This window comes from Condylura cristata, unplaced genomic scaffold (genome assembly GCF_000260355.1).
Source record: "Condylura cristata isolate star-nosed mole 26May11 unplaced genomic scaffold, ConCri1.0 scaffold00015, whole genome shotgun sequence".
Taxonomy (NCBI): domain Eukaryota; kingdom Metazoa; phylum Chordata; class Mammalia; order Eulipotyphla; family Talpidae; genus Condylura; species Condylura cristata.
The window spans coordinates 28,017,680-28,043,346 of record NW_004567116.1 but is presented as its reverse complement, the minus strand read 5'-3'; the positions used below and the strand labels follow the sequence as shown (position 1 = coordinate 28,043,346).

The 25,667-nt window shown below is 32.9% G+C and overlaps 1 protein-coding gene across 2 annotated transcripts in view; it reads right to left on the bottom strand.

The window, feature by feature from the left end:
* Positions 1-25,667, bottom strand: part of SOX6 (SRY (sex determining region Y)-box 6) — a 424,758-nt gene that overhangs the window by 334,498 nt on the left and 64,593 nt on the right. The window contains exon 1 of one of the 2 annotated variants that reach the window (XM_004683014.1): positions 19,499-19,556. The exons of the other annotated variant lie outside the window; for it this stretch is intronic. Coding sequence (XP_004683071.1) covers positions 19,499-19,533 — 35 coding nt within the window. The 5' untranslated portion in view covers positions 19,534-19,556. Of the gene's footprint in view, positions 1-19,498; positions 19,557-25,667 lie in introns of those variants that run through there. 2 annotated transcript variants of the gene reach the window in all.

Below are 25,667 nucleotides of genomic sequence, written 5' to 3'. Positions count from 1 at the left end.
AAATACCTCAACTTCAGGAATTAACTTCTCCTTTTGTCCTCTGGCCACAGAACCTTCATTGGAAGCCTCTATTACTGTCATTATTTCTAATTTGAAATGATCCTCCACCTCCACACCCTTCCACGAAGGAAACAGTTTTTATCTTAGTCTTACACATGCACATCATAGTGTGTGTGTTGGGGGCGGGGTGTAAGAGTAAATTGCTATTTGCAACTTTCTTTCAATAATAAAATTGCAACAAACCAGGCATCTTCTCTATTACAGAATACCAATGCATATTCTGTTAAAAGTCAGTCCTTGAACTCTACCGATATCCTGCTTGCCTAAAGTATCAGATTTTCTAAAGGCAGAGGAAAATCTCACAGGAGGGGAAATTGTCTGAAGGTAATAAGATACTATATTTGATATAGTATCATCTTCCATTCTGAAGAAAATATTGTAACTTTGGGTGTTTTTGTATTTATGTCAAAGAAACGGAAATGGTTAAAAATTCAAATTAAATAGCTAATAGTGGTCTATTATACAATGAGCATTATTCTAATTGTTTTACATCATATATCTCAGTCCTCAAATGTCGAAGACCCTTTGTCTCTGATCAAGGATTATTGGGGGGCAGAACAGGCAGGGTCTCAGGGTGGGAACAGAGTTGGCGAGCAGAGATTCCTAAAAAGGGGGGCAAAGGGGAAAGGGGAGCGAGGAAGACTTGCACCCAACTCTGATTCCCGTGTCTTCCTCGCTCCCCTTTCCCCTTTTTCTCCTTTTCCCCCTTTTTTAGGAATCTCTCTGCTCCCACCCTGACACCCTGCCTGTTCTGCCCCCCAATAATCCGTGATTGGGGACAAAGGGTCTCTGACACTCAAAACAAACAACCCATGTAGAAGTAGGTATTTTTATGTAGCTATTATCAATATCCTCATTGTATGTATGAGAAACTAGGCATATAGAAATTAACTTGTGCAAAATTGCACTAGCAATAGGTCAGTCAGGATTTGAATCTAGGCAAAGAAACTTCAAAGACCAAATTCTTCACAACCACTTAACCCACTAAATGCCATAAAAGAATCTAATTGAGGATCTTTGTTTCTTAAAATTATCTCTTCATTTCAGGTGCAATTAGAAATATATCTTAAGATTAAAACCTATTTCTCCAAAAAAAGATAACTATGGACCAACAATACAATGGAGTTTTGCTAACTACTGTATTAACTGTTATGTCACTCATAAATCAGTACCTATTCTACAGGAAATTCAGCAAAGATTATACACAGTCTATGAATTATGGAAAGTGTTTATCTAACAATAAGAATTCCTTAGCTGATTTTTTTATCTCCCTTTTTTCAGATTAATTTAGCATGAATATTGAGTTCCTTACACACTTGCACACTTACACCACATTTTTCCAAAGTTACCTGACACAACCACCTCCCTATAGTATGCGATCAGAATTAGAAAGGAAGCAAAACCCTTAACAGTTCTCAAGATAATACACTAAAACTGATTTACTTTTCTTTACAGACAATTTCTGAATTCAGAATCTATTCACTCTTACTTCAGCTATACTTACCACATTTTTAATTATTTAAGGGACACACCTGGTTCAAATTTAGATTCCACAACTTAATAGCAGTATGACCTTTTTTGTAAAGATTTATTTATTTATGCATACACAACTGGGGTACAGGTCAGAGGTGCAGGGGTTAAGAGGATTCACCAGAGACAGAATGGAGAGAAGAACAGGAAGACAAACTGAAATACACTGCTAAGCGGAGCAGTGGGGGAGACAGGAGAGTTCTGTTGAGCCACGTGGGTCACCTCCCTGGCTGGGGATCCAACTCATGCTGCAGTGACTTAACCCCTTGTGCCACCAGGGAAACCCCATTGGTTCTATGATCTTGGCCAATTGTTCTGTGCCTAGGTAATTTCATAGTATACATAAAGTTCTTAGCACAGTAAATGTTCAAGTTTCCCTGTTGTCTAAAAGTAATTGAATAACAATTCAATGTCTCACTAAGATAGTTAAATAGCATAATTTATGTGAAAACACCTGCATAGATGCTGCACAACAGGAATGCTATAACTCTGGTTTTTCCTCTCAACTAGGACTATTAAAAGAAAATTGGTACTACTAGGGCAAAAACATTCATTATAAATTAATGAGGCATATGGTTTGTAAACAAAGGCAAGCACAGGAAACTCAAAATGCAGACACAAAACTCAAAAGCTCAGTAATTTGGGGCCCACTCAAGTATAGTAATCAGTAGCCTATAAGGCCCTAAACTAAACTCAAGGAACAACTCAGGAATCAGAAGTTCCTAATAGTAAATATAAGTCATCAGACAGCTTTCAATAAACTAAATTCTAAAAGCATAATTTAAAACTGTTGCTGACACAACTGTATCTATATATGCATTACACCAAAATTTTAACAGGAGCTATCTCTGCCAACAGAATTAAGAGTGATTTATGTATTTTTCTCTTTTAGTTTTCATATACTTTTGTAAGCCACTATTTAGGAAGTCAGAATGTATAAGAAAATTGCAAAACAATGTTGGTATTTGAAGACGTAGTCTTTAGAAACCTAAGAAATACATGAATGTGTAACAGAGGAATAAACCATTATATTGAGTCCCTTGTTCAAATAGCCTTCTTTGATCCAAGATAATAAAGGTTTCAGAAAAATGTAACTGATGTTAAAAAAAATGATTAAATATCGCATGATAAGTTCACTTGAGAAAGAAAAAAAATGCTAAAAGTAGATTCATCTTAGATGTACTATTTTAAATAGCAGCAATATCAACACAAAGCTTATAACAGGAACCATACACGATTACCTCTATCTTTGCTTGCAACAAATTGACACACCCTTATTTTTAGGCTAAAAATGTTTAAACAACTACATGGACAGAGCAAAATAAACTGATAAAATGGAGTTATTTCAAGAACCATACTCATAAGTGAAATGTCTTTTTTACTTTCTAAAATAGAAATTAAATGCTTTAGACAAATTAGTGCAAAGTTATCACACAGCACGGTTGAAAAAGAAAGAAAATGTGACAGGCAAAGAAGTAAATTAAAATATTAGAAATGAACCTATGGAAAACTGTTTTCATATATGCATTTTTAAAAGCCCCATTGTATAACATGTAGATTGGCAGACAACATGCATAAAGTTAACACAGTAAATCCTCTAAGAAGCTAGAAAAAAGACTGTCATTTAGATAATGTTTCTTTCCAGAAATAAAAATCATTTTCCTATTTCTTGTCTAATTATAGTTCTAACTTTAAAAAAAGAGAAAAGTAGAAGAATTAAAAAGGCACTGAGACACTGGAAACAACTTAAGTATTAATATTTGTAGTATTATCAGTAATAGCAATAGTACAGTAAATGGAGAAAATGAAAGTTAAATAGTTAATCTGTGGCATAATCAGGACCTGTTTAAATTATGTGTTCCCCATCTCAATATTCAGTTCACCCCTTTTCATAATTTCCCCTAAACTTGATATCTTCAGGAGCTGTCACTTAAGCTGATTTAGCCATGATGATTTTATTTATTTTCTTAGACTCTGATAGTCAGCGGGCTAAAGGTAAAGCACACCATTAATACCAGCTGCATCTATATTTGTAAAATAAGGAGGGTAAATTAAAATCATGCCTATAAATTGTTTTTCTGGAGAGCATTTTATCTTTGGGAAACAAACAAAAATGTTATTTCAGTGTGTTTTATTTTCAATAGAATCATTATTTTCACGTCCTATTTCCCTCACTTACAAAAGTACATATAATATTAAAAATTCCCATCACTATTTACTTTCAGTAAACAGAAAGGTAAAGAAAAATAAAATAGAAATCTGTATTATGTCTCAAAATATATTTTAATCCATTTTTAAATTGGATACACTTAAGCCTTAGAAATGCAAACTCCAGTGATCACAAGAGACACTGTTTTTTCATGGTACTTAAAGGAAAGAAGGGTATTTTAAATAAGTTTCTGGTTCTGATTCATTTTCTGCTCTTTTGAATTAATTAATGCTATGGAAATCCCAGGCAACTGCTATATCATTTGTGCCTGAATTGAGTCCAAAGGAGAAAAATATGTAAAACATTATTTAATTAAAATTTTGCATTTTTTTTTCCTCTTCCACTGCCTATCTTACTAGTAGACAGTCAAACTAAAAGGACAGTCACATGCTTGCTGTTGTCAAATTAATTGCCTTAGGTCATCTTAGTATCTTTAGAGATCTGTGGTTTTCTGCAGTTACAGTATTCTCCAGGGTCAATCCCTTGAGTATAACTCCAAGCACCTGGCCTTATTTCAACTGTCTTTGGCAATCTCTGAAACTCATAGAAAGACTCTGCTTGGATATGCATATGCTTATATATACATATGGGTCTTCTTGAGGAATGCGCACGGAGATTTTTTTTTTTTTTTTGTCCTCATACATGTGGTTTTTGCATTTAGCTTGGGTAATAGTAAGAACAAATTCATCCTACTTTAATGGCTTTAAGCAATGCAGGAAATGCAAAAACAGAGAAGTTTATCTAAGTTGAAAACACCACACTGAAAGATCTTGGGTTTTTTTTTCTTTTTGGTTAGTTTGAGGGTTGGGGGTCTTGAGGGTGGTTTGCTCCCCTAAAAGCCTGTGTTACTACCAAACTATGTTTCTAATCTTATCTTTGGACATTCACAGACACTTAGCAACTTAAGACATGGTCTCTATTCCCAGTTGATTGTTCACTAGTCATCTTTTCCTGATTTCTGTTCTTAGAACTTACAAGTACCCAATTTACCCATTTTACGAACTTTGAAACTGTTTTCTTTCATCTCCTATTTCCCAAATTATCTCCTACTAGCTTTTAGATCTCAGGGTTAATATTGTTAATACTAAGCATCCTTGATTCCAAGCCTAAATTAAATTCTTTTCCCTTCATAGTATTTATCTTAAAAATAAATATTTAATTTCTCCACCTTTGGATTGCAAATTTCTAGAGAAAGGCACAATATAAATTTTACTTCACCTTTTTTACTGGTCCATAATTCTTAGTATTCAATGAATATAGGAGATTATCTTATAACAAATATTTATTATGTGAGTCTCCAAAATTATACAGGAAATGAAAGGCATCAAGTTATCATAATATCCACTAATGATAATCACTGTTCAGAGTTGTCAATTTGTCTACTCATTGGAGTCACAAGACTACTGAAAAAAATATCGATTCCTGGGTCCCATTCCCAAAAATTAATTTAATTGATTGAAGAACAACCTAAACATAGAAATATTTTTTAAATTGTCATTCTTTCAGTCAAGATAATTAGGTTAACTGAATTATATATATATATATATTGCACTGTAGAATATTATAGCTATTAATCAAAATTAAAAAGTGATTACAAAGTGAAACTGCAAATCATGCAAAAGATTCAAGAATTCATGAAGAAATACAAACATTGGAGAGGAGCTTAAATCACTGACAAGAATTTGCAGATAGATTGAAACCAAAGAACCAAAAATTGGCAGAAAAGACAGTTATATGATACACTATTCAAAACAAAATGATTTCAATAAAAAAGGTTAAGTAAATTCTTAGAATATCTTCTTTACAAAAATGTCCCTTGTCAGAAATTATTGTACAATCACAACATTTGACCTAAAATATTTTTCTTGAAAAACATGTACTTATGGTCTAGCCCCTATGGAAAGGTTCCTTAAAAGATTAAAAATGGATTTGTCATACAATACAGCAATTCCATTCCTAGGTATCTACCCAAAGAACACAGACACTAATTCTAAAGGAAACCTGTACTTCAGTTTTACTGCAGCACTATTGACAATACCTAAGGTATGGAAACAACATAAACATCGCAAAACAAATGAGCAGATGACAAAGATGTAGTGTATATACTCATAGAATATTACTCAGCCATTGAGAAAGATAACCTTCCACCTCTTGTGGCAACAAGTGTGGAGTGTGAATGGATTCAGCTAAGTGAAATAAGCCAGGAGAAAGATAAATGCTAGATAGTGTCACTGATATGTGGAATATAGAGAAACAAAACAAAGGGTCACACAAAGACAAACAATAAAACCAATTTTTGGAAACCAACATAGATCTAAGGCATTCAAGAGGAAGGGAGAGAGTGAGGGAGAGGGATGAGAATGGGGAGGAGAACAAAATGAACTATGGTTGAGAACTACATATGCTTTGGCAATGGGAGAGCTAGGATGGCCACAGCTAAGTGGAGAAACCCTATGTCGTCAAAATATTAATAAAGATATAAAACAATGGTACTTCATTAATAAATAATTTTATTTATTTTCTTAGAATTAATGAATAGTTAGAATTACAAATGCTGCCAACTGTATAAACTTATTTTTACTTAAATATTCATTTTTAACATTGGGTCTAAATAAAATCATTTCCCCATTGATTAATACAAAATTTTAATCTTCATGCTGTTTTCCATGGAAGATGCACCAATTTCCATCAACATTATAGAAAAGTTCCTTTTTCTCTACACACTGGCCAACATGTATTGTTTCTCTGTTTTTATATACCAGCCATTCTCACAAGTGAAAGTGATATCTTGTTGCAGTTTTAAGGTGAACTTCCCTAGTAAGCAATGTTGACTTTTTTTTTTTTTTAATGTGCCTATTGGCCACCAGTATGTCTTCTTTGGAGAAGAGTATTCAGATCTTCTGGCCATTTTTTGATTGGGTAATTTGTTTTTGTGTTTTAGGAGTTATTTATATATTTTGGATATTAAATCCCTTTTGAAGGTATGTTTCTCCCCAACAGTAGATTACCTTTACATTTACGTGGTGGTTTCCTTCATAGTGCCAACACTTTTTAGTTTGATTAGTCCCGTTTGTTTACTTTCGCTTTTAATTCCCTTCTGTTCAAGTCATCTCCAAAGACATTTTGTATCATGTGACCTTCCCAAAGGTATAGTAAAGAGACTTCTACATTTTTCCTTTCACATTTTTATATTATTTCCTTTCCTTGCCACATTACTAAAAGTAGGAACTTCAATATAATGTTAAATGAGTGAGCAGAGGAATGATTATCTTTTTCTCTATTATTAAAAGAAAGCATTCAGTATGTCACCATAAAATCTAATGTTAGTTGTAGGTTATTCACAGCTCTTCCTTTAAATTTAAGGAAGCTGTTTACTGGGAGTTTTTAATTATCAAAAGATAGTGCCAAAAACTTTTCCATATCTACTGAAATGATTAAACATTTCTCTTTTTTCTGTAGGTAAAATTTTCCAAATGCTAAATCAACCTTGCATTCCTGGGCTAAACCATACTTGATCATAATATATTATTCTTTTTTATATTACTGGATGTAATTTTCTGATGTTTAAATTTACCTTTTGTAATTTTCTGCATTTAGTATTAGGTTTTTGTTGGCCTTGTAATGTAGGAATTATTCCTCTATTCTTTTTTTGAAAGAATGTATATAAAATTGGTGTTGTTTCATAAAGGTTTGCTAGAATTCACCAGGGAAAGATTTAGGACTCAGTTTTGTATAATCTGAAGAGGTATGAGCCCAAGCCCCTAAATCATATCCACTATTGTAAACCAACATTACCTTAATAAGAAACAATACAATTTTTTTTAACAAATGTATCCATTTCATCTAACTAAATACTATCATTTTTTTGGAATAAAGGTGTTTAAGTACTCACTGTTGTCTATTTAATGTTTATAAGTACTGCAGTTATAATTCCACTTTCATTCCTGTAAATTGTAAATTGTATTAATTGTATTAATTTTTTTCCCCGGTCATTACACCCTCCCCCCAAATTTTATCGAGACCTTCACTGTAATGTGCCTATGTATGCTTTTCTTAATATTTACATTGGGAATCAATAAATGTCATAAATCTCTAAATTATTATATCTTTCATCAAATTTGGGGGCATTATTTCTTCAAGTACTTTTTATGCTCATATTGTTCTCCTTTAACTCTGGTACTCATACGTTGTACCTTTTAATATTGTCCCACCTATCCTTAATACTATATATGTTTCTTTTCCACTTTTCTCACTGTTCTTTATTTGGTTAATTTCTATTGATCTATTTTCAACTTCACTGACTTTTTCCTCAGCTGTTTCTATTCTACTGATTGACCTATTGAGGTTTCTTATAAAAAGATAGTGTCAAAACTTTTCCATATCTACTGAAATGATTATAGATTTCTCTTTTTTCTAGGGTAAAATTTTCCAAATGTTAAATCAGCCTTGCATTCCTGGGCTAAACCATACTTGATCATAATATATTATTATATTTTTCATTTTAAGCTCCCACCTGTTTTTTATCATTTCTAGCTCTATGATGCAATGCAATTTCCTCACATTTCCCTAGTTTTACAGATGTCTAATAATTTTGGAATATATTTAGACATTGTAAGCACTATATTTTGAAGACACTAAATTTTTTCCACTACATTATTTTTTACTTAAAAAAATTTTACTGGCCCTCCCTGGTGGCACAGTGGGTTAAAGCACAGCACAAAGAAGCTTAAGCCACTTCTGCATGAGTTCAATCCCCGCTTGCCCTGGAGGAGATCCACATGGCGAGGCAGACCTCTCCTGACCCCCCCGCTGCTCCCCTCAGCAGTGTACTTTGTCGATCTGCCTGTTCTGTACCCCGCTCTGTCTCTGGTGAATCCTCTTACCCTCCTCATCTCTGGCCTGTACCCCAGTTCTGTACAAATAAATAAATAAATCTTTAAAAAAAAATTTTACTAATTTTTCACCATTTTCCTAATTTTATTCATCTGTCATGAATGTTCATACTATGAAATGCATTTTGTAAACTATTTTCTTCACAAGTTACATGAATTGAAAATTGAAGTACATATTTTTATAGCACACACAATAAGAATTGTTTTATACAAATCTTTTCAATGTCTTTGCTCTAGAAAATTGACTTGCTATGTGCCAGACATATTTCCACCATAACAATGTTTCTGTATATTACTATATAATTTTAGAATATTTTTAGAATATTTTAATTTTTTTTAAGATTATTTATTTATTTATGCACACAAGAACAGAGATACAGGCCAGAGGTGCTGGGGGTGGGATGGAGTTGTGAAAGGACTAACCAGAGACAGAGTGGGAAGCAGAACTGACAGATGTACTGAAATACACTGATGAGGGGAGCAGCAGGCAAGACAGGAGAGGTCTGCCACACCATATTGGCTACCTCTCTGGGAATCGAAATCGTGCTGCAATGGCTGTGGACAGTGCTTCAACCTGTTGTGCCACCAGGGAAGGCCCTATTAATTGGTGTATTATTGGTTTAAAATAGTATATATGATTTTACGGTCATAGGTTCACACCTCTTCAGATATGTGCTACCTTACTGCTATACCAACAAAGCATCAATAATCTTTCACCACAGTCTATCAGTTCCCCTCACTCCTTTCTTCTCACCCCCAACTTCCATTTTTAAGTCTATTTTCCCGATCAGATAAAATCGGGAAAATTTTATCTGAATAAAATTTTTATCTGAATAAATGGAGAAACAAACTGATTTTTTCTTTTTTCATCTTATACTAGAGGTTCCATTCTCTTAAGCTATTTCTTCTTTGATTGGGGATAGCTGGTGAGTTCTAAACTTCTTACATGGAATATCAACTAAATGCTCACAGATAAAAATCCACTGATTATTTTAACTCCCATGTTAAAGTAAGTGTGGCTGAGCAAGCCAGAACATAAACCTGGAAGTCCATTCCTTACTACACATGACGGAGGAATACAACTTTGTCCCTTATGTTGACCTGCCTCCTTGGCTTAGCCAAATGACTCAATAAAGACAATTATAAATTTTAATTTAAAATAATTTTACATAACTCATCATTTTAATCTTATTCCCAATCCTTTCTGTAATATGGCTTCTTCTGCATCAACAATGAAATTCATTCCATTTTTAGATAACCATATAAGTAAAAAATTTTTCTTCACTGCTCCTCTGCTTCTGCTTCCTATGACTCTCACCTGGTAGCTTGGGTTTGGCTACTCCACAGTATACACTCTTTCCCTGTGGCAGCTCTTTAGCCATCTCAGGACAGTCATTGGATTCTCTTAAGATTTATGTTCTACAGAATAAACATTCCTGATTTTGTTTATTTCATTTTCTTTTTATTATTTTTTTTGTCTTCACTGATGATTTATTTAACACAGGTTCACTGCTAGATATATAGTATATAATAATACTTGCCAGATAGTCTATATATAGAATACATACATTTTTATACACACACACAGCCAGTAGAATACAAGGTAATATTTCTTATCTAGGTTTATTTAACCTAAAAGAAACTCTGTCAGTTGACCCAGAAAGAGTGAGAAACTGAATTTCCCTGCAACCAGGTTATTTGTCCAAATGAAACATAACAAAAATTTACTTTTACCTTAACATAACAAACAGCCTTTCAATTAATCATTATAAATACCTCCTGGCATTTGTCTTCAGTTAAAATGTCTCCTTATTGCAAATGCATATATTCAAGGATATATTCCTCCAATGTACAATGTACACAAATGCAATGAACCTATTGCCTTGTACTTTTTCATTTTTAAAAATCTTTTAAATGAGTGCCAAGAGGTGTCCATTCCCAGTTTATGTGTCTTAACTTTCCACTAAAGAGGTTCTTTCCTGCTGTTTTATCACATTACTTTATTTGCACTACATTTATTTATTCCAGGTTATGTTTTTCATTCTTATAAGTTCACACTTATTTTTCTTTATTTGCAGAACTGAGAGATCAGGCAAGACTGTGATCCATTAAATTTCATCCAATAAGCTTTAACTTATAGCTTATTGATAATATCTTAGCAAGGCATCTGTTAATTATATGCATTAATAATTTAATATAATTAATTTATAGTTTTATAATCTATAATTTATAAAGCAGATAAATTAATAACTTATTATTGAATACATATGTTATTATGTATTTAACCACCTAGGTTCCATTTTTTGAAGATTACATCTTTTGAATCTTTAGGAAATTAGAAATAAATAAAATGTTTAAATCTAGAAACCCTGTAGAGGACAATTACCTAACTCATCTTAGCCCTAAGAAGAACCTAGTTACACCCTCTCCAACTTCAGCCTTTCTTAAGGGGTGAAAGTGGAGTGACTATTAGTCTTGCCTAGAAAACTACACCCAGAGTTATTTTTTAAGAAGTTCTAGTTCAATAAATTGTCTAATTTGTGTCCCAGTTTTCCTAGTTATGAAATACATAAGACAAAGACAACAGTTAAAACTACTGTACAAGGTTACTCTAAGAACTATATAAGATAATAAAAACTTAATTTAATAGTATTAATGAAAATGAAAAAAAATGTAAAGCATAATAGTATCAATATTCATGATACTTTCTATGACCACAAATGAGACATTCTACAAATCCCTTAATTTATGAAGTTTTAATTATCTTTTCTTATCCTCTTTTTTTAATCTCCTTCCCCATATAGTAACTAAAAAAAATAATAATAATACAGCAGTCTTGGACTTAATTACAAATGACAACAAAGAGTATAGCATAAGTATGTTCTGACATTTGAAAAATCCAGCCCTTCTCTCAAACTGACTTAGTTTTCTTTTTCCTACTTTATAACCTTTCCTATATTCTCCTGCAAAAAATCAAACTGCCAAGCAATATTATAGCAACTGTCACCACTATGAATATTTTAGTTTTAATTTCCCACATAAAACTCTTACAAGTGGCCTGATGGTTTTCCGGTGTAAAAGTACCAGAAACAATTCCTCAACTCTGTGTCCTAAATTTTTCCAGATTTTTAGAGTCCATTATAGTGTTTCCACATTAAGATTATAACCACTAGGGCTGCTCTGCAAATTTATAACTTGAAAAATCATTCTTGCATCCAGGTACACCAATTCTCCAAAATAAGAACAAAAAAAATGAAAGATTACTTTGAAAAATAAGAAACAGGAAAAAGCTGTCAAGTATCCTATAAATAGATGACAAGAAACAAAAAGATTCCTTGTCACTAGCCTTACCACCACCCTTCCCCCAATCTTTGCTAGTACAGCACTATATAATTTTACCTAAACAGTATATACAAAGTAACCTAGACTCAATTTTTATGTAATTCCCTGTCTTTCTCTCAGTCTCTCTTTCTCCCTCTTTCTCTTTCAGTATACTCTTCTTTGAAAGCAGCAACAACTGCTTATGGAATATAATATACAAAAGCATATCTGCTGAATGATTGGGACAATATCTAGGAACAAAATTGACCAGTCCAGAGAGAAGAGCAAGCGTTAAACAAACACCTAGTTTTTAAAAATAGCTATATCTACTATGAAATAAATTGAAGGATGGGTAGCAAGATGTTTACAGGCATCAAGGATATAAATTTGAAGGATCAAGGAAAGCTTCTCTGAAGAGATGATATTTAAATGGGACACTTAAAAAATGAAAAGGAACCATTAGGATGAAGAACAAGAAGTGTATTATAGTTGAGAAGACAGCATTATGTGAAGGTATTGGAGCAGGAAAAAAAGTTTAAAAGGTATATAGACTTATAAGCCAGCATAGCAGCTGAATTTAAAAAAAAAAAAAATGATGGAGAGAAAGGAGAGAGCTGATGTTGGTAATTCAGGAGCCAGGTTATACAAGACCCAGGCTCTGCAGATAACATTAAGAATTTTTTGTTTTAATTAAAATGTAAAACAAAGACAAGAAAAGGTCATTTTGGAACCAGCAAATAGTAAGTGGAGTCTTTCCTCCTATATAATGACTATGAAATTTAAGTATAAAGAAAAACAGAAATGATAACACCAAATTCAAAAGAAAGCTCACATCTGGCACAAAGAGGAGATTAAAAACAGAGTTCACAGGTTCCACTACATTAGTAATGTTTTATTTCTTATGAATACATAGTTTTTAACCTATTCTGTGTACTATTTTATAAAACTAAAATTTTGGTAATGAAATTTTTAAGGAATAATGAATGTTAACAATTAATTAATTCCTTTCTTTTCTTCTTTCCTTATTCATACCAATCTTCTTAATTTCCAGGAAAAGTCTCCCAGAATTTAGGGATCTCCCCTCATACACACCATTTCTCGGGACTTTTTTTCATAAACTGTTAGCATTAGGCTCCTTAATTAGTTTACCTTTTGTTTTAATGTTTGGAGTTTTCCAACAAATACAGAATCAATATAAGGATTAAATGAGATAAAGCATTTAACACAGCATTTAGCATAAAGAGAGCTCAATAAATTTTAACTTTGTTTTTATTGTTCCACTTACTGTTGTTTGTATTATTAGCTTTAAATATGGACCAGAATGTTAAAACAATTCTTAAAGAAGTATATATAGTCAAAGGTCCTCTGCTATTTTGTTGCATATATACCAAAATGTTTGCAAGTACACATAAACTAACACATGCATAAACATAATAAATATTGCCAATGCCGAACTCATAGCTTTTTTAAAAACACTTTTTCTGAGCTCATTTAAATATTAAATGAAATATCAATTTGAGACCTTTATATTTGCCCTAAAAAAATACTTTTGAAAAAAGAGGTTAAAGTCATGAATTTGGTGGTATACAATTATAATCTAAGTTAAGTTTTAAAAGTTTGCTAAATTCTTCTAACTACAGTATTACATTGAAATGATTTATGGTTACAGAAAGCTGCAATAATATTCAATATGGCCCATGCTATGTTTAAAAGACTCATTTTTGTAAAACCAAGTAACTCATGCAAAATTCTATATTATAGAATTGAATATTGACATCAAAATTTCCTCTATAACAGTAGGAACAGATTTGATGGCAGAGCTTTATTAAAATCATATCTTTTCACTTAATTTTCTTTGTACAAATAGCAGAGATCCTTTCATTTTTCTTTCCTCCCTACTCACAAATACAATAAAAGCTGTCTTTATAAAGATCTTTAAATTAAACATCACCATGAAATGAGTGCTAGGATCCAGAAAAGAACTTATGACAGCTTATGTTATTTAGGAATCTAAAAAATATCTCACAAACTCTTTTTGTGAATATTTTATTTTAAGTAATATTTTCATGCCTAAGAAGCCAGAGCTTGCTCTTGTGAAACAACAGTTTGTCACTCAATATTCAGCTTGAGGTTTGGACTTATGACTGTCTTAGTAATCATTCCTCCATGCCTACTTCCTTGTTCTTAATCACAAATTCTAATCTGTATTTTTATAAATATTCAAAATTAAATATATTTATCTACTTATGTAAATACTTTTCAGTAACTTTTACAGATAGCCTATGTTGCGATCTCAGTAACCAACACATTTGGAACCTTTTAGATTCATTCCAAAAGCTTGTAAATTCATATTAGACTTAGCTGTTTAAATATATAAACATTCTGTACATTTTTTAAATGGATATAAAAGATTAACTCCGAGTTTTGTTTTACTTACCAAGCTTTGCCATTCCTCCTCACTGCCTGAACAATATTATCAGCTCTTCGGATACTCATTCTTGCTAAGTAAAAGGATATTTCTTCTCTAGCTGGATTAATAATCAACTTTCTAGATAGTTCATTTGTAATTCTCTTCTGGTTAACCCTTAGCATTACAGCACTATGCCCAACTCATGCTAATCAATTTATGAAGCGGGAAGGAAAAAGGAAATTTAATTATACAGATAACAAAAGATAAGTAAAAGTAAGGGACAGTTTAGATTAGACACAGAAAAAAAGCAGCCTTACTTTTTACACTAAACAGTATATAGTTTTATGTTAGATAATAGCAAAAGCACTCAGCTCATAAATATGAACACAAGAAGTTTGAAGAGAAATACCTAAAAGATTTACAATGCATCCGTCCAGTGGCTACTGGTCCAAGTTTTCTGCATTCTTACATGCAAATTAATACACCTCAATTCTAAGAAACCCTTCTCTTAGTAGAAGGTTTGACTTTCAACCTCTAAATGCCTCTTCTCTCAACAGTTTTAATCACTTGGTCCCTTATCCGACAATAAGTGCCATCTCATACTTGAAGCAATTTTCTACAAATGTGACCTGCAACTATTTGCATCATAATAACCTGGGTACTTGTTAAAAACATAGATGCTCCACTCCAGATATCTGAAGCACCCATTTCATTCTTAAAAACATTAAAAGTTTCAGAACCACTATTCTTAGGACCACATCTCACCTCAGAAAAGAGAAATTACAGCACAATTCCTTGGAATTCAGAATGAAATTAACTGTTCTTGCTGCTAGTTTGACCTTGACTTTTGGCTTTTATCCCAATTACTAGAATTCTACCTTGTTTTCCAGTACGTGACTATACTAGTCTGTGTAAGGCCATGACCCTTTCAAAGTCTTGATAACCTTCTACTTGCAGGTTACTCAGAAACTGAAATCTTTTAAACTCTACTTGCTGTTTGTGGACTTACTATGGCCAGGATACCTAAGTCTCTAAATAACACTTGCTCAAGACTTTTCTGACTTTGTCTTCCTTATGAAATACATTAATCTCCTGTTTTATGACCCTCTTCTACATACATACACATTTGCTGGTATCCATTATCTAGTAGCTACTGTTTTTTTTTTTTTTTTCAGCTATACTGACTTCCCCCCAAAGCTGGTACTAGCTCAGTGAATCCCTATCAGTCTATTCTATACTTTATATCGATTAAAATGAACAGAACTTGGTTAGTTTTGTCTAGAGATGTAAAATGAACAACAGTTGAAAGGTAAAGTACATAGAAAACAGCCTAGACGCTTCACAAATTGCTATAAAGCTCATGTTCATAGTAAGAATCAGGGAAAAGATAAAGAATATAAAAAAATAACAACCATGGAAAACTAAAAGTTCTTGAGAACTGAACAGTAAAATAAAATGTAAAAATAAAGGTAAAAATAAAATGAAAGAAATTAGTTCTACAAATTGGTTTTTATTTTCATGCAATCTATTAAGAATCTTAAAATAATGATAAGATAGAGAGATACAATGTTGTAAACCAAAGTTATTCTCAATAAAGGGAATAAAAATCTCTTTTCAAAAATAGAAGATTAAAGTGCCTAAAAAGTAAGATAGCAGTAAACTAGAGGAACATAGAAGACTAGAATTTCTTGCAGCTTCAATCCCATTCTAATATAGACCACATCTAATATAGACCACATCTCTGAACTAAATTTATAAATTTATATATACTTAGTCTCTTAACTTTTCTGTGTCTTAGTCTTCTGAATGGCTACAATAAAACATGTCCACTAGTCTAGGAAATTTTTTTAATTAAACAAGATGATATTTATGGAAAAGCTTTGAAACTATACTATAAAAAATATAAGGGAATATTATAAATATATAAGTTGCTATGGTATGAAAATTATAATGGGCACTTATCCACAAGGAATAAAATATTTTTATATTATTTTTAGAAAGGTAAACAGGTGTTTGTGAAATGACTTTACTAAGTCAAGAATAAGACTAACGTCAGTTAGAGACAGAATAAATTATACACATCTCAAAATACAGATCAGGTTAACCTAAATTTGCAAGGTTGCATATAAATCTTAAGTGTCTTACACTAAGGACGTCTAGATGAGGTAAAAGATCATTTGAAGTGGAACTGGTGATATTTTCTATTGATAATCATCTCCCTAAAGCTAGAATTCAAAGTGATTTCAAGTGGCAAAGGCTTAAGTTTTATGTTGCAAGACATTTACATGTACCAACATTCAAATGTTATGATTTAATTTAAACTGGATAATGCATACATGTTAACATTGGGAAAACAGGAGTCCTCAGCTGGTATATAAATTAGTTAATTAGTTGATAAAAGTTGCCCGTGTTGATTCTTGACTTGAAAAATATATACGTACATCATTTTAAGATTTAACATATAATAATGAGCATCTAAGATATTCCAAGCATATTCAAGGCAGTGGAGAATATGAATAACAAAGACAGCCCAAAATTCTCTATCACAGCTATTTTTATAAACTACGAAGGAAAGATAGTAAGTCTAATAGCATGTAAATTAAATTGTATGTTAAAATTGATAAATCTTTATAAAAGTTTATGGAACACATAAAAACAGTGTTGAGGGATCAGGATATCTGATGGGTTGTAATTGGCAAAGGTAGACCTCACTGAGAAGATAACATTTAAGCAAAAACCTTCTTGAAGGTGATGGGGTTTGATGGTCTATGAGCATGAAGAGTTTTTAATTTTTCATCAGTTATAAATTTACCACTTTAATGATAACTGGAAGACATCCATGTAAATTAAATTTCCTATTATATCAGTGAGAAGTTGTAATTAATAATTTAATGGTAAAACATACTGAGGTATATTCATATGATGGAACATAATTTTGTCACTAAAAATCATTAATTTAAAGACTATTAACATGGAAAGATCCAAAAAATACAGTAATGTAGCTATTACACAATTCAAATACAGTAATGTAGCTATTGTACAACTCAATTTTGCTACTTTTATCTCACATACTCAGCAACTATTCTTTGAGTATATACTGTGATCCACCATTGTCTTGAACACTGGAGAAAAAGTCGTAGTAAACAAACTAGACAGAAGACTGAAATAAAATATACTGAAGTGTTACTAGGGAGTAGTTTTATTATGAAATAAGGTAAAATTATGGGTTATTTATTTTCTTCAATACATGTATATATTGTCCAAAATTTTTAAATAAATTCTGAATGACTCTAAAAATTAAACTGTGCATTTACATTGCACTACATATGGTTCACATTTGTCTTGGGATATTTGCTTGAAAAAAGCACAAATTTACATTCATAATATTCTGTCAAATGCATATTACATTTTCAGTCATATACTGATTCTGATGTCTTACAACATCCCTTCTACAGATGCAAAAACTAAGAAATAAAATAGATCACTAATTTGCTACCCTGTAAGAAAAGGTATTTAAATACTAAAGAATAAAAATAGATTAAGAAAGTTCATGGGTCAAGAAAGATAGTCTTTGAAAACTTATGGTAGTACCTTAGCATTTCGGATTATTAAATCATCAGTTAAGTGAGATTGGGGAATGGCGAAGGAACTTGCAAGGGTTGCCAGAAAAAAAAATTTATTTTATTTATTTAAAATGAAGTTTCACAGTTATTTTAAAAATCTGAACTGAATCTCAACTCCACCCCCACTATCAGTTATTTTTCCTTTATTCAATCTCCCCTCAGTCACTAAAATGACCAGCAAATAAATTAGACATATTCCCATATTTCTAGAATTGATTCATTCTTTCATTGATTTCAACTATTATATTTCAATAGTATAGCAAATAGCATTTGTCTACTTCTAACTAGTTAGGTTGCCTGGGACAAGCCATGTCAATTTTGAGATCTTCCTTTTATTACTTTTCAACATGAGAATTGCACTAAATGATCACAAAAGTTCTTAAGCTAGAGCAGTTTATGCTATTATTCCAAATCTATGGAATATCTACACTAAATAAAGGGAACATAGTCTCTAAAAAAATAAATAAATAAAAGGAAAAAAGAAAGACTGCAGCAATAAAGACAGTTGGCTAGGGCAAGTAAGAAAACAAAGTTCCAGGGTTAAAAAAGAATTAAAATCTTCCCAAGCTAGGACCAAGGCCAGCTTCAATTGCACAAGGGTTGTTTGGGGACAATAGCGAGGAAGAAGTATAAAGGTTCCTTATATCACTGAAAGTCTTTTTACATAAAATGGTATTGTTTCTATACTCCGTCTGGTTCTACAGGCACATACAAACATGCATACACACCACCAGATCACCACCAACAACCAAATGTTTTAATATTTATATGGAAGAAAACATAAAAAATAACTGTGTATTCAATCCTTTTTTTATCACCTCCTTTGTAATACAAAGCTCCTCATAGCTCTTAAGATTGTGACATTTTTTTATGTGCAGCGAGAAAAATTTGTGTTGCTATTGCAGCAGCATCTAAATAGTTTCCTGTAAACTTTCTGTGGTGGAAGTCATAGAATTTATGATAAAACCCTGTAGAGTGGTGAAACAAATTTCTTTCATATTTATCATTCATTTTATTCAGTGTGCATTTGAAGGAAAACCTTTTAAGAACACCAATAATGTGTGAAAGCTACAACAACTAAATTTATTGTTAAGTATCACATCACTGGTCCTCCTGGGAGTTCAAGAAGAAAGCTTAAATCACATTTCCTAACACATTGGAGAGCTTCCCAGAGATGTGACGGCCCACAGAGGCAAACTATCCAAAGCACACTGGAATCTCAGAGATGGTGACAAAAAAATATCACTTTGTTTAATAAAAGCAAATGGAAGTTACCTTTTTATTTTTTTTAACAAAGTACAAACTCTCTCTCAGCCCATTTTTCTCCTTACCTTCCCCCACCCCCTCCTGTTTCACCTGACTAAACTAAAGGTATTTGTTCCATCACCTGACTTAGGCACTGGCTAGAAATATTAGAAAAAAACAATCTACCATTGTTACATGAGACAACAACCTTTCATGTCCTTGAAGCTCACCATGACCTTTCATCTTTCCTATCCCCAATGGTCTCTCCTAACAACTAAAACTACACTCAGTTGGGCTGAATTCCAGATTGTCATAAAAAGAACCCTGTCCTTTCAAAACAAAACCAATTTTTACACCAAGGTGGGGGAGAAACACAAGTCCATTGTTCCTTCACAGATGGAAGTTGGAGTTACTAAGGCAACTGCTCTAATCCTCCTTTTTACCACCTTTTTCACATCACTGGCCTATCAAGTATGCTACCTTTTAACTCATAAGCTCAAAAGCTGGTAGTCTAACTGGCTGCCCTAATTAGCTACGATTTTCACACTACAGACAACATGATGAGCTAATCGAAATTTGCAAAATAATGACGTACCTCCAGCAAATATTCCTCCTCCTGAGGCCCAGTCTTAGAATAACAATAATGAGACCATTATTAGAGAAGGGCATTAAAATGCTGCACTGCTGCTAAACAGAGAACTTAATTGTTCTGGTCTTGTCCATTGAATCAACAACCTATTGTTGTGGACTTGAAAAATAAAGGACTGGAGAATGGGTGCCATGATGATTGGTCTGTGCGGCCATACCGGCACTCTGTAGAATTGTTTTCTTTTGAAACTCTTGATGGACTAGCAGTTTTGTTTAAAAGTAACATAAAAGGCGATTGTCTGGATAAAAAGTCCTATTTATTGAAATCCTTAGAAGCAGTTGCATGGATTTGTTCGTGACCCCTGAGATAAAAACATAGTGACCATAATAACACCATTTGTAGAGAGCCCTGTTACCACTGCCTACAGTAACATAAGATAAGAGACAGTCTTTTCTAGCTACTGTAGGAAGGAAGGAAGTACTTCTGAGCAGAAAGCAAGAATGATAAAAGGTCAAATACTGGATAAAGCTCATTAATCTCTGAAAGGGAGACTTTTAAAAATAATGCTAATTTAAGAATTCTGCACAATTGCTCCAGATTCAAGCACAAGTAAAAAGGCAGGCTTACAGCTCTTTTTTTTCCCCCCTCACTTTTGAGTTTCTTTGCTTTGCTTTAAAAAAAAAAAAGGAATAAAATGATTATCAAATAACTGGAGCAAGATATCTGAGGATAACAAAAAAAACCCAAAGGTTTGCAGATAATTATCCTTATGGCCACCCCAGTCTATAGCAAGAATAGTAAAATACTGAAGTTAAAGGTTAACTAGTGTAGAATTCTTAGCAGTAGAAAAGCATTGTTTACACACTGTAAAAGTGTCTCCTATTTGGAGCCACAGAACATGTGTTCTGTAAATCAGGTCAGGATTTTAGTGTGGATTGTGGTGGGAGGGAGTATACTTTTTCTTTGTTAGCAGGTATTTGGGGTGGGAGGGTGTTTGTTTTTTATCAAGTGAAATCTGCATTATATAAAAATGTATTAAATTGTAAATAAGACCTCTTGCTTCATTCAATCTGTGCTTTGCTTCATTTATCTTCATCTTATTAGGCTAAATTAATTAACAATCTCACTGTTGCACACTTTCTCTTTTCATTACATCAAATAATGGCCCATATATGGAGAAAGCTTTCACCATGGGAATTCTGCAACTCTACTGCTAAGACACTCAGTGTATAGATATTAACCAGACATACTTATTTTTATAAGCATGCATTAAGTGTACTTTTTATCGTTAAAAACCCCTAAGTGCCTAAATTCTTACTATATTATCAATTAAAAAACACAAATGAAAAACTAAACTAAAAGTTGCATTATATTTTTTTAAAAGAAAAGATCATATTGCATGTTTACAATTAGATTTCACTGTCAATATCAACTAAAATAAAAAGAAACACACAAATTGGCAGGTATGTTTTTACAGATACAACACAACACTACATAAAAGATTTAAAAGACACACCCCAAGCTGTTCTGCTCCTTGCTTTGGAATGTCTAACATGTGATAAATTGGATGATTAGAATTTCATTGGTAAGCCCCATTATTTTAAATCTATAAGAGGAAAATGTGTTAAACTCTTTTTGTAAGTTTTCTTTCAACCTGAAACACTGTGGCATCTGGAGCTATGCAAATGGACAAAACAGTAAAGCCCTTTTTAATCTTTCCCTGATCAACCAGTGCTTCTTTCTCCAATCACAGCTTTGTGCGTGATATCTTTCTGCTAGCATTTCTTATTTAATTAAAACAGACACTGACAGAAGGACATGGATTAGTACTGTAATGATGCATTTACTTAGATTAATCGGAGGCTCCTTTTAGAGTAATGGCTTAAACAAGGAACAAAAGGAAATTGTTATGAAACAGCCTTTTATCCCAGGCAAAGGTCGCATTATGAGGTTTTTAATTTTGTCAGCTTCTGTTATACTCTGCCTCGGTAGTGGAACATGAGAAGTGCTTTTACCCCCAATAAAGCCAGTTATTATAAAAACAGCCATTAAAGCTGCAAATTAAAATGTCTGATTTTAAAACAGGTTACTTAGCTTTCAGAATCCTCTAATTAGCATGTTGTGCATTGTTGTGAGGAAAAGAAGACTAAAATGTTAATGACCTACCGCCAGGTGACCACACTGCTGTGCAAAATAATAAGGACCTTTCCAAGTAATATGATGAATTAACCAAGTACAAGTCCCCTAGCCAGCACCCCTTCTCCGGTATAGATCCAAAGGATGCAGGTCCATAACTGTGATGGTGCAATCAGCAATGCCCTGTTTCTGTCCAGTGGATTCTGATCCTCAATGTAATACTATTTATATATTCCCTAAAAAGCAGGCTTTTTGTATATGAATGAAAGAACAATATTTGTAATGAGCCTGGAAGTAGAAAAAACAATAGTCATTTTATTTGAAAGCATAAAGAATGAATTAAAACTCCATGTTCCTACCAAAACTAGCCTTTTCCATGGCACCTTCCTCCAATGTAATAAGTTAGACCACATAGCATAAGTGCAGTCACAACTTCTTTACCAGTATTCATTTTTATACTGATATCTTCAAATGGCTCAAAGGAAATCAAGTGTCCCTCCTCTAAGACTTATTTTTTCCTTCTGTTTTACTGACTCCATTCACCATTTCTCCCTAAGAAAAAAATTGCTCTTGATAAAGACATATTGGTATTTATTTATCCTCCCATATGAATTTAACGCCATGACTTGCACCACTTGCATTATCTGCGTTACCTTTCTTTATAGACTGACTGATCCTGTGCACTGTAAGGCTACCACACATTAGCTAAAATATAGAATGGGTGGGAATTCTAAAAAATCACCCATGAAGAAAACATTCTGCTTTGCATTAAGTCTCACACAAGTATCATGAGTAACTAGGTCCAGAAATTTCCTAAATCAGTGCGAAAACTATATTTTATCATTGGAACAAGAAGAAATCACTATGGCATTTGCCCATGTTAGTTTTTGAAATAGGGGTTATCTGAGCTTGTTTCGGTTACCTATGGTCACAAGAATGCTACGCATCTGAGCACTCCAAAATCAGTGACTTAAAACAAGAAGTATTTATTCAGCTGATGTGTTTGCAAATCAGCTGGACATTTCTTCTGGGTTTAGCTGAGCTCACCAAAATGTCTTGTGGTTAGTTAGCTTTGGGCAGATGTAGGATGGCCTGGTGGGACAACTAGAGTAATAAAATTCTGCTCATATGTTTAGGCCTCCAGCATGCTAGTCAGACTTGTTCTTCTCTTGGTAACAGAAAAATGCAACAGCATGAACAGAAATGCACAAATGTTTTGTAAGACTGCTTGTTTCACATTTGCTAACATCCCATTGGCCAGAGCAAGTTTAAAAACTGATCCTAGAATTAAACGGTGAGACAGATTGCCCTGTCCAAACTAAAAGTGCACTTGTAAAGTTTCATGGCACAGAACTGGCTAGTGGAAGTGTGGAGAAGAATTGAGGCCTTTAACACAATCACTCTTAGCAAAGAGGCTGAGGTCATTTTGATGATTCCCAACATTCTTGAGCAGAATGTTTCTGTCTTGCTTGATTTTAACTATTGATAAATTATCTAGATAGATACTCAAAATTTATGTATTTTTATTTTAATAAATGACAAAACTCCTTTTTAAAAAATGTGCACTTCCACCCCACTTTATCGTCACTGGTTTCCAATTAAAAAACCGCAACTATAAAGTTAAACTTAAAATGCAAAAGTTCACCACTTATTTTTATTCATTGGTTTGTTGTAAATTAGTTATTTCTTGATGAAAACTATAAACCTCTGTGTATCAAAAGACTCCCTTCCCAAAACATAATTGGTTAAGTATGAAAAAAATAATTAACAGTGGAAGCTACAGAACTTTCTTCATCACTATTTCAGAAAGTATTGACAGTTTTATTTCACAGGATACCAGCAAACTATATTTCACATTTCTTTGCCACAAGCTTTGCCATAAGCTCAAAAGAAGCAAAAAAAAAAAGTTTTTAAGACCCAATCCTTAACACTCATACACTCATATTCCTACTGTTCCAATATCTCTGACTGTGAAAAATAAGTGCTAAAGAAACTTTGGTCCAACAGAGTTATAGGAGAAAGGGCATCCTATAGTACATGCTTTTAGGAGAAGACTGAGAAGTTAATTTTAAATTGCAAATTCTCTTTCTGACAATATGAAGCAAAAGATCAATGAAGAAAGTATTTGGGGTACCTGCACCAATTTCTCAGAGTTAATCTGGCAGGGGTCCTACACATAGTTTTAGGAAGATATGGAGAGTCAGATACCAGTCTTTCCAATCAGATACACTCATCCAGCCAGAGTAGGAATGATTACTGGGCAGAATTCCTAGACCCTGTGGCAAGAGAAATACTATCCCATATAGCACCACTCAACAATTATCCCTGTGAGTAATTAAAATAACCAGTGAAGTGGGTCTCCAAAAGGAGCCTTCAGTCATTCCTTCATTTGAGCCAGCACTGACAATGAAGGTTGCCAAAGCTGGCACAAACACCCAAGTAACTAGAAAGAAAGGACAGCAAAGCTCAATATTGCATCCAATGATATTAAAATGAAAACTAAATGACACAGAGAAAACTAAGTATTCCCCCATTTAATGGAGAACAGGGGAAAAAAGCATAAGATGATTTTTAAGCCCCTTTCACTTTTCCACATTCCTTTACAACTTATTTCAATAATAACTGTGCTTTAAAGTGAAACTCTAAATTATGGCATGCTGTTTAATAAACAAATATGACATCTGGCAAGAATGCAATTTACAATGGTTTTCTAATGTTTTCACCAACCAAATCCTCTCACCTGGTCTTAATAGTAAGTATTAATCATTAGAGCAGTGATCCAAGGTCATGGAACAGAGCAAAGCTAATAGGTCCATATAAGAATCAAGACAAGCATTATGCCCTCATTAACACTGGGTTCTAAACAAACAATAGGACAATGTTGAGAGAGCTGCACTAACATTTCTCAATAGAAGCAACTGGGGGTTAACTCAGAATTTCATTTAAAGGTATCTTTGCTTTGACAGAGAGAGAGGTAAAGAAAAAAGAGAAATAAAAGCACCTGAGTATCAGAAAAGAACAAGGCCTTAGAGAACAAAGATGAAAAAGGATTATCAATCTAGTTAATACCAACTCTGATTAACCAACATCTGGTAGAGAGTGCGACCTCAAAAATGTGTGTTAAGTAAAATTGCGATACAAGTAAGCAGAACATAAGAAATTGCTCTAGAACTTAATTATGAATAGAAATATTTCAGGGCAAGAAAGAAGACTATGTAAAATAAGACTTAAATGGCAGCTCTCACCCAAAGAAGGTAAGATCCATAGACACACCAGGAGAGTCTCAAAGTCTTTATGAGTTATGGCAAGCCTTTTTTTCTTTTGGTGGGAAAGGTATAGTATGTAACATTAGATTAAAAAAAAAAAAAAACAGTACACAGTGACATCTATGCTCCAATCATATTTATGCCAAATTATTTTTTTAAAAGCTATCAGTTAGGACTGGAAATATATAGGCAAAAATGAAACAAGTGACCTGTCAAAATGTATATATAGTATTATTGTCTTTCTTTATTGTTTTAATATAAATACAATAAAATTTTAACCTCATAAAAATAATAATATTTAAGGTGTATATGACCACTATGCTATATGATCCTATGAATAGGTTTATGTAGGAGAAGTTAATAAACAGTGGGTGGCTACAAATAAA